Source organism: Kryptolebias marmoratus, linkage group LG4 (genome assembly GCF_001649575.2).
Source record: "Kryptolebias marmoratus isolate JLee-2015 linkage group LG4, ASM164957v2, whole genome shotgun sequence".
Lineage (NCBI taxonomy): Eukaryota > Metazoa > Chordata > Actinopteri > Cyprinodontiformes > Rivulidae > Kryptolebias > Kryptolebias marmoratus.
The window spans coordinates 7299326-7310231 of NC_051433.1; the positions used below are offsets into that span (position 1 = coordinate 7299326).

A 10906-nucleotide genomic window follows, 5' to 3' on the forward strand; every position below is an offset into this window, starting at 1 on the left:
AGAGAGCTGTGTGAAAAGCTTCACACAGCTCCGTATCTGATGGGGGAACGCGGCTCGACGTAACAGCAGCAACTCGAGCACATTACTGTCCCCTAGATGTCAAGAGGACAAATAACACATTTTCTGTTCAAATTGCCAACCCGCCACAGTGGCATGTGTGTTGATCAAATTCACCCGCCACTTCAAATATTTACCCGCATTTGGCTGGTGGCGGGTGCTAATTTCCACCCCTGTCTTTGACCAATAAATGTTGACCAATAAAACTTTGATTTTCATCGTGCCTTTAAATCTGAAGACTATCTCTCATCAAAGTCTGTATCTGTAGAAAATGAAGTACAGTAGTAGCAGGATAAATCTGACTGGTCCCCTGGTGAAACATTCTGGTCAATGAATGGATGATAATGTAGCAAGTAAAAAGCAAGGGCTTGTTTTGCCACCGAATCATGAAAAGAAGAGATGTCTTTTTTTAATTTAGACAGAATAATGATTTTCTACATTAAAAAGGGCAATCTTCTTTTTTGTACTAATAAAATGACAAAGTTAATAAACCATGGAAATGTGTATTTTTGTTGAATCACATAAAACTGATTACTTTTAAAGCTGAATTTCTACCCCTACACATATGCAGAGTTTTTGGTCTTTTGTTAAGTCTTTATGGGGAATTTATACCAACAAAAGTCACAGTGAGGTACAAAAACCTTGCAAATAAGATCTATACAAACATGAAAACAAACAAAACAAAATCTATATTTGAAAAAAGGCTGATTTTAAACAGTCATTAGGTGCCTTACAAGATTCATTTCCTCCAACTAGCCATTTATAAAAACCACAAAGCAACAAAAAACGTATTTAAAAACAAAACAATACAACAAGGAAACAGTAATAAAGTGTTTGTTTACAGATGTAACCAAGACGTGTTCAGATGACAATGGCTAAAATTAGCCCTCTTAGACCTGACAGAGAAATGATTGCTTGTTATTTTTGTTGGAGATCCCTAATTGCTGCACACATTTGACTCAGAAACAGTAAACAAAACACAAAACTGTATAAAACAGTTCACACTCTTGACACAACATCCCACACTATCAACCATTTTCAAGTGATTTGCATGAAAATTATCTGTTGCAGACTTTTAAAGGAAATTTTGAATGCTTCATATTTCATATTTACTAAAAAATAGGGCATTCAACAATTTGTTGTTCTGACCAAAAAAAAAAAATTACCTTAAAGATTTTCTCTACTTTCTACATTAATTACTAATACATTTTCAGTGAAACTGTCTTTAGAGGACATAGGCTGTACCATTTAGGGTGTGTAGGATGACAAAGTGATCAAAAAAATCCAATAAATTCAAGGTGAAAAACTGTGATGACAGTAAAATGAGAGGCCTCTTCTCATAAAAATAAAATGGCTCACTGAACCTTTTTTTAAGCATATCAACAGAGTATGACAGCTGAGTCTAATTCACTGCAAAGACATTGACCTTATACGCCTCTTTGTTCATTTGTCACATAGTCTTCCTGACCTGGGAACTTTATAAAGTTTTGGTTGTTTCAGGAACTAAGTCTGCTCATCGGTTGTGTCCACTCACTGCGCAGGAACTCTGACTTTTTTATTATTTGAACCTTTCATGAGGATAAGTCTTCATGTGATAAGACACAATTACAGCTTCTATCTTTATCTGCACATCTTTACCATCTATAACCTTTATGTTCCTGTTAGTGTGTGAGAGTGCAGCTGTTCTGCAGCTCGGAGCAACGGCACGTCAGGGCTGTGTTTATATAAACGGCTCGATGACAAATCACCTGTTATGAAAGCTTTTAAGTTTTAATTTCAATTCCATCTTTTTCTCTCCGCCTTTAAATCTTCTCCATGACACATTAATACATTACTTTAAAACATTTTTTGTAACTACAGATCTATGTATTATTTTAAAAGATTAGCAGTCATGCAACTAATGACTATTGCCCCCAGGATTATTTCAGTTTTATAATACTAATTTATCTTTTTTTCCCCTCCCTTTTTTGTTTTCAGATTACTCATTTGGTTTATACATTGCATGCTAAACGTGCAAAAATAATCATGCGGTTTTAGGGTCTGACATATTTTAACAGTCTTTTACCTAAATCAACAATCCGAAACTCCAAAAACAGCAAAAATGTAAATAGTCTGAGTAACAATGTTTGATAGTTATTCTGTTTGAATAATGACAATTAAAATATAAAATTATACAGATTAAATGAAAAAATAAAACAAATATAATTCACAAAATAAACCTTTCAACTGTTAAAACAATATTGCTACTGCTAAAACTAGTCAATAATTAATGAAAGATAAATTAACCAAAGCATCACGTTATCTGTTTTATTTTGAACTGCAAACACACATTTACACTGATGCAACTGCAGCTCAAGCACAGTCATTAGCAGTCTGCCCATATCCATCCGCAAAACTGTGAAAGGTCAAACAAATCAGCACACCGATAGCTGGATGTTGTCAACAAATACCTGCAGTTCAGTGTTTCATTCAGGTGTGTGTGTTGGGCAGAGGGAAAAAAAACTCAGCAGCAGCAAAACAATAAAGCAAAAGAGGGAAGGTCTGCTGGCAAAAAGCAGCTCGGAGCCTCCTTCTGATTCCTAAGGAACATGTTTCCCTCAGTGCCAGTTTAATTCAATAACAGCTGTTAGCCAAATATGCCATTTTGTCACGCTGCTCTTTTTTCATTTATAATGAATTTTTATTTATGTAGACACGCTGACTTTGAGAAACAATTAATTTACAGCAGCGGCTTGGGACTAAATGAAATGGCTCACTGCAATAAACCTTTTCTTCTGCTTCAGTAGACGAAGGCATTAGTTTAGTTTTAGTGGTATGTTTTGCCGAATGTGCTTCATTTCCTCTCATGAACTCCAACAGAAGTCACAGATGAAGTCTTCTGCTCTATTGTATGCTTTCAGGAATGTGTTTCAATTTACAATTTGCACATTAAACTACCAAGTCTACCACATACAAAAGTTAGATCTCTTAAAAAAATAGATTTCTTGTTGTGGGGGTTTGGGGTAATTTACCTCTCTGAAGTCTTTAGGGCCACACTCTTTGCCACTGTAGCTACACTCAAGCAGCATATCTTCAATACGATGCCGGGTGCGGTTGTAGAGCTCATCCAGGCTGAAGCGTGCGCTCTGCGGGCGGTCCGGCTCTGAAGCCAGCTGAAACCCAGGTGCCATGCCTTCCTCGAATCCAAGCAAGGGGCTTGAGAAAATAAGGTCGCTATACCTCATCTGAGACTTCCGGATAAAGTTGTAATTGCACATAGTTATGGCAGGAAAAACCATTTTGTTGGCCATTCTCTCATCCAGCATGGTGATGTGGTCATATTGGAGATAGTATATAACTCTGTCAGCTACCTGGTATAAGAAGGCAGACAGGGCCATGATGAAGACCACTGCCCACAAACCCTGGCGAATACCAAACTTCTTGTCTTCCACAAACACATGGTTGGCTCCGTGGAGTGAGCAACCACCGAAGAAAGTGGCCAAGTCATCCACTTCGCTGACATTCTCCTCTTCCTCGTCAATGTCATCAGCCACCTGACTACACCTATCCAGGTAGTCTTGTGAGCCCCCGTCGCTGTAGTCCTTCTGCATACGCTTGTAGTAGTCATTAAAGCCCTCTTTACAGTATCCTCTACAAGGTTCATCATCGGTGGAAAAAGAGATGGTGCACATGATCCGGAGTGGCATGGTGGTAAGAATTAATAAGGTGATAAGACTTAGAGATGAGAAAGTAAAGAGCAATTAGAGTTTCAGCAAAAAAATTACCAAGCAATGATATTCAAAATTAAAAAGAAGGATTGGAGATCTTGTTTGGAAGAACTACTGATCTGCAACCATCAGTTCAAGACTGTTGAAGTAGTTACACAACCCAAAGCATCTAAAGTAACCAAGCTGCCACATTAAAATTAAGTGTTAATTAAAATCCAGAGCCATTCGAACACAAACTATCTCAAACAAAGTCAAAACATCAACTGCAAAACAAAAGGCTTGAACTGAAAGGCAAACAGCACACTTTGTCCAACACTCTCATGCTCTGTCTGAGGTTGTCCTTGTCTGTTGGGGAGAAGACCCACCCCTTGTAGAAACTGTGAAAGAGGCAAGAAGAAAAAAAACAACAAAAAAACAAGAAGGATCAGGAGGGGAGAGAAGGAGGAAGAAGGGAAACAGTGTGAGGTCATGAGGGGTGCAGGACACTGAATACTCCCACAGGGCCCAGCTACAAGTCAGAGGGAGAGTTTCACCATTTACGAGAAAAACAAAGGTACGACACAGAATGCGAGAGCCTGAATTTGAGCTGTAGAAGCATTAAAAAAAGGCTGATAAATTTCTGCTGATTTTACAGTTCAAACTGTCCTCACTCTTCCGTTTAAAAGAAAATGATCTCAGAACAGTTGTGCAATCTAATACATGGGATATTTGAGCTATTTTTAGTTATTTTACTGAGCTACAGCAGAGAAAACATTCAAACATTTGAATGCACAATGTACAATACATGCAGAGGTTTCACTGTAAGACCTACTCTTTTAAAGAGCTTTAAGAAAATTAAGAAAAGGAGAGCATCAAGGTTATGTGCATTGGCTAATCAAGAAATAAGCCATTAAGGAGCAAACACCACACAGAAAAGTCAAGGAATTTAATCAGGGCTTCCATTTGCTCAATGTTATTTGAATCTAATGGCTCATTTTACCAACAGATTTCACTCAAATTACATAACCCTATCATAGCTGCGAGCAATCCTGTGAAAAGCAAATTAACTGAAAGCAAATATGTACAAGAAATGGAGAAGAAAACATCTTAAACAGATCCTCTCATGATTGAATATGGAGATAAATGCAGATTCCCAGAGGTGGTGCAAGCAATGATATGAAAAGGAAATATATGAGACCGATCCATCTGTATTGATCCGGCTCCATTAGACAGGCAGAGATTATTTTCAGAAACACGATGTTGCCAGAAAATGAAACCTTAGACGCGTTTAGAGGGATGACAGCACTCTTTACAATAAAAACCTAATCATGGCTTAGGATACCTCCAAGGAACAGGCACATTAAACCTGTAAAACCAATACAAAACACATTATCCAGACCAGGGTATTTTGTTAAGCTTTTACACCAGAGCTTGCCTAAAGGGGGGAGGTGTGGACTAATATCATATGAAAGGGTGAGAAAGGCAGCAGACTTGGTCAATATGGGTTTATTTGCAGCCTTGGAGACTGTCTATCACAGAACAAACAAAACAGTTGATGCGAGGCCTTAATCATGCTTTATCTTGGCACTTGCTCCACTTCCTGGTGTCTTGTGCTTCTTGAATATGTATTAGTGATCAGAAGATAGCCTTCGGCATCCGTCCTGACCTAACAAGAAGGTCACATTTGTCCCTCAGCTGCAGCCCAAAGGCCCTCAGAGAGGTGTGGCTGCATGAATATTCACACATGCTAGCATAACTCTGAGATGTGCAAAACTGCTGAGGAGAGAATTAAATTGTGCACGGCAGTTCATTGACCCTCTGAACAAAATAAGTTGACTCTGTTCATGCCCCCTCTGCCCCAATATTTTAATTAAAATGTCAGTGGAGGGAGATTATTACAAACAGGAGTATGATGATCCCACATATTTTGGCATGAATGTGTAAGAGAGAAAATAAAGAAACATTGCAACATTTTGTTTCTGGTCCATTACTCGTCAGTTTTTTTACTCTCTTCTGCAACATGCACGTTAGTATCCACAAGGGGGCAACAGCAGCATGTCTAATCCTGCAGTCTTTCTTCAGGGTGGAAACTATCATGAAAAATCCTCAAAAGGACTGATAAATATTTTGAATAAATGAACAGAAAATCTATGAGGAAAATAAAAAATAGATATTGGTTGAACAGTAGAAGTAATTACAAAAAAGTTGAACAAGCTGTAAATACTAGCACGTCTTATAATTATATGGGACTCCTTAAAGGTAGGCATGAACTTTATAACTAAAGCAAATTCTCAAAATTTACACTAAAAATAGACTGAATGAATTAGATAGGTGAAAGACTTCCAACTTACTAAAATTTCCTAAAATGGGTGCCAGTGTACTCATGTATTTGACCAATACAAGCTTATTATTTCATATTAAAATCATTCTCCAGACATTTTAATGCCATCTCCTGATTATTACATTTACAAAAGGAAATAGTCACCAGGACAAAAATGATCACAAACAATTTTATAAAGATGGGTTTTCAAAAATAAACCCCAAACTCAGAGAAAACATGGATGACAAAAAAAGAATTCATCACTTCTAGGCATTTTTTTCATTGTGTCAAAAGGTGGCAGTGCTGTGTTATGATGAGAGTGTCATCGGTCACAGCCACAGTGCACACCCCTGGGGTTGAGATTTCAACAAGGCCGCGCCTTTCGCCATGGTCAGAGAAGAGCGTAGGGCAGATGAGAGGAAAGGTTTAACGCTCCCTTTCAAGTCCCTCTCACCAGCTCCGCTTACAGCCGGGATCGACCTGGCGTTGCCATGGATACATCCAGGCCGTCAGCAAGAGAGGATGCACAAAGCCCATTACTCAGAACATGCGTACAGTCACACACACACGGACACATGCACACTCCAACACAAAAAAAAGAAAAAAGAAAAAAAAAATGGAGAAAAACAACAGAAAAAATGAAAGTGCGCGCACACTCACATATAGAAATGTAAAAGAGACTGGATGGATCTGTGGTCCTTTCAGATAATTTCAGCTTTCTTTATACATCTGACCTGAGTTTGGATTTAAAGTGAGAAGTGAGGAGGAGTCAAAATGAAATGAAGATATCACAAAAAAAGAGCTGACACACAGAGGCAGTGATATTACTTGCTCTGAGGCAGCGTTCAATCAATAGTCTAGCATTCATATTCTCAGGTCATTTTGGGATTCAATGGATTTGGCCTGAGCAGGGAAAAAACAAAGAGTGGGTAAACAAGAACTGAGCCCGTCCATTCCCAGAAGAAGCTGTGGCAGAATGAGGCAGAGGGCAACGGAAATGAAACTGTTCTTAAAATCACCACATTTTGTCTTCACCTTTTAAGAGATGCCACTGCTGCCTGGGTTTTGAATGCAGAAGCGCCCCTGCTGAGAGGAAACAACATGGAGGAAACAATGCCCTGATTTTTTAACTGAGCTGCTGTTGCCTAACAACACATTTCTCATTTATACTGGTGCAGAGGTGACACACAGCTTCATGACCTGGACTTCAATAAGGCTGGGATAAAAGAACAATATAATGGAGTCATGCTTTGACAAGTCTCAGGAGGCTGACTCTTCATACAGGAAAACATAAAAAGTAGCCACACCATACCTTTATCTTAGAAATCATTGGAATAAGAAAAAAAAGGGGAAAAAAAAATGCTTTGATCGATATTTATGCAGTTTTAAAATGTATTATCAAATGTATTAACGAGAAGCATCAACTGTCAAGTTTAATTAAAAAAAACAAAACTAAGTCACTATTATGCACTAATTTTGTGCATTTAAGAACTTTTTGTCACCCTTTTCACTGCTTTTTTTAATCTATGGTGCAATAAAAACAAATACCCCAGGTGTATTTGTGTTTACTCTGCCAAATTTATCTTAAGTATCGCATGAAAGTTCAGGCTCAAAACAGTGGGGAACTCTGCGTGTTCTGCTGGCGCTTGGATTAAAATAAAACTGCTTGTACTTCAGCATTTTGATTATAAATCATCAGTGGACACCCATGATCCAGACCCTAATGAAGCAATGTGGTTAACTGGAGACATAACAGAAGAAAAAAGGGAGGGAGCTGCTTAGTGGGCAGCAGGCGGTCGAAGATGGATTTCATTCTGATGCAGAGCCAAGCCAAAGACAATTTCAAATATTTGTTCATATGCAGGCGAGCTGCAGGAGGTAGGGAAGGGTGCTGAATTGCAAGTGGTGTTGATATGTATGACATGCTTGAAATTCACACTATGTGGTAGCAGGTATATGATGATAACCTGCAGTTGAGAAGCTGGAAAAGGCTTATAGTGTGAAAAAAACCCAACCTGATATGTAAAGAAAAATAGTAATGTGGTTAAGGTCAGAGCAATTAGTGCTGCTCAGGATATGGAGATGGATGACAGAAGGGATCCCAGCAGAGGCAGACAGCTGGAATCAGTGGAGACATAATGTACTTGGTTTTAAAATCAATAAAATCCATAACAACATCGGTCTCTTCTGACCAGAGTCAAGAGCAGGAGAACCTCCAGTTCTCGCTGGCTTTGATAGACATGTCAAATGTAAACAGAGCTGGGTCAGAGCCCAATAATAGCAGCTCTCTGACTGCCGCTTTTTTCTGCATCAGCTCCCCTTCTGAATGTGATTATCACTCAGACTAACCCATTACCTCCACACTGAGGTCCCCCATACGTCCCTCGTCTTTCTCTTCAGAGTCTGCTTTTACTTGTTCTGCTGCTGTTTGATTCACTCTGACTTTAGCTGTAGCAATTTCTCTTCTCCATCTGCCTTTCCTTCTTTATCTCACTGTATTACAGAAAAAAAAGGAGTCACAGAATGGTACAAGACTCAAAGGATGCATCAAGGAGAATTTTTGAAATATGTAAGTTTTCATAAAGTGAATTCATCAGGACGAGCCTGAGAGTCTCGATGCCAGAAATCTGAACAGCAGTATCAGTGGTCACAGAGCCAGCATCAGTTCAAATCTACCAACACACTCGACACCTCACACTTAATTTACTCTAAGGTTTCTGAATAAGCAACAGGACTCATTCTTTTGGTGGTTTTAGCCAACACATTGGAAAGAAATTTATATTATAAACACACAACCTTGCTGAGGCTGTGCTTTGAAAGCTAAGGGTCTTTTCTTTGACTCTCACGGCGTGTCTCTGTCTGTCTCGTCATTATCTCTGTCTGACACCAATGCAAAGAACTCACAGGAATTACTTCACAATTGTAGCAATTGCTGGCATTAGATTTTTTTTTCTTCACAGATATAATTTACTACAAAAGAACGTCAAAATGATTCTGTAAGACTCCAGTGTCAGAATGATTTTCAGTATAGGTTCTGAATAAATGTTCTTATTGATACAAAATAGGATCAGAGTTGCTCAAAACTCATGAGCAGCGTCTCCACTTTGCTCCATATTTCAATAAACTTTGTGATGCTGACTGAAGGGAAAAAATATCCATTGTCGGCATGTTTTTACTTTAAAATGCAAAACCAGTACCATTTCACAATAAGGACCTCTTCATAAAGGTTTTACTAATGCTTTATAAATAGATTATTATCAACACTTTATGAAGCAGTAACTTTCATTTATAAAAACAGATATAAATCACTGTTCATAGATTGAAGCAGATTCACTATGCTATAAACAGTTAAAAACAATACATTGCTAATACTTTATAGTGTTTAAAAACTCATCCATAACGTATCAAAAAAGCACTAATATATCATTTTAAATAGGCCTTTACTGTGAAGTGAAAATCAACAAAAGACCACAAAGTACAGATTAAACCTAACACCAACTTTTGATATCTTTATTTTTTATTTTAACACAATTTATTTTAAATGTCATAAAGCAACAGCATCTAAGAAATATCACTCACATTTTCAGCTGATTAGGACTGGAATGTATCTTAATTTTCATTTGAAGTTTAATTCTTCCACTTTTAATCATTTGAGAAAGTGACACTTTCTCACTGTGCATGCGTGGGTTTACTCCAGGTACTCCAGTTTCCTCCCACAGGCTGAAACCATGCATGCTAGGTTAAGTGGTAACTCTAAATTTTCCCTAGATGTGAGTTAATGTGTGAATGGTTGTTTCTCTTGTTTGTTTCTGCGTTGCCCTGTGATGGACGTGAGACCTGTCCAGGGTGTCCCCCTCCTGTTGCGCAGTGACTGCTGGAGATAGGCACCCGCTCCCCACAACCCGGAAAGGAGAAGCGGGTAAAAGACTATGGCTGGATGGATGGACATCAGTAAACTGTAAATATGAAAGCTTGAGCCCAGCATGAGACTATATTTTTAATGCTAGATTTTAAACCATTACTGCAAACACCCACTTATGCTGAAAATGACTGTCCACAGAATAAATTTGGAGCCTTTTTCAAATTTTATATGTCATATGAAAACCTCACATTGAACAAAAAATAATTATTCCAGATGTCAGTCTTACTCTGGTTGTTTTTGGGCTGTAAAGTGCAGCTTTAATTCTCTTCCACGCTTCATTTACTGACTCCATCATATCCTAGCCAGCATTATCCAGGATGCCACTGTTGATATTTTGTCTGCCACCACCTTGAGTCCACCAATGATAAAATCACCCACAAGATTTGTGTTAGCTCCTGTGGGATCCCAGTACTGTGCTCAAATACACACCTGCAGTGATTTATAGCAGTGGTTCCTAAAGCTGGGGTCAGGACCCCACTGTGGGACATCAAACACCAAATGAGGGATTTGGAAGATACCTGCACTTCAACCATGATTGCTAATAGTTTTATTTTATCCTAAATTGTTACAAAGAGATAGAAACAGTAGTCATAAATAGAAAAACGTAATATCATTTTTGACAAGGCTCGTTGTTAAATGGCTTAGTAATGTTTGTATACTGACATGAGTGCAGGGTAATTAGTCCAAGAGCGAGACCAAAACCAGACACAGAGACAGCAGCTGAAGGTAAGTGCAATTTATTTACAGGTGCCCAAGGTATGTACAGTGTGATAGGTTTGTGGAGCGATCTGTGAAGTAAGAGGAACAGGGTGAGTCTCGGGTACCAATCCTAATATCAGCCTAGCACTGCACGATGGCTTCTTAATGTTCTTTTGTTCTTACAGATCCAGGAGGTGTCCAGCAGCGTGGAGGAGAAGATGG

The 10906-nt window shown here is 38.5% G+C and overlaps 1 protein-coding gene across 3 annotated transcripts in view; it reads right to left on the reverse strand.

Annotated features, from left to right (window-relative positions):
• The window catches only part of asic1b (acid-sensing (proton-gated) ion channel 1b), a 161711-nt gene that overhangs the window by 50659 nt on the left and 100146 nt on the right, over positions 1-10906 (reverse strand). Inside the window, exon 1 of one of the 3 annotated variants that reach the window (XM_017408688.3) lies at positions 3069-4127. The exons of the other annotated variants lie outside the window; for them this stretch is intronic. Within the exon in view, the coding sequence (XP_017264177.1) occupies positions 3069-3743 (675 nt within the window). The 5' untranslated portion in view covers positions 3744-4127. Of the gene's footprint in view, positions 1-3068; positions 4128-10906 lie in introns of those variants that run through there. 3 annotated transcript variants of the gene reach the window in all.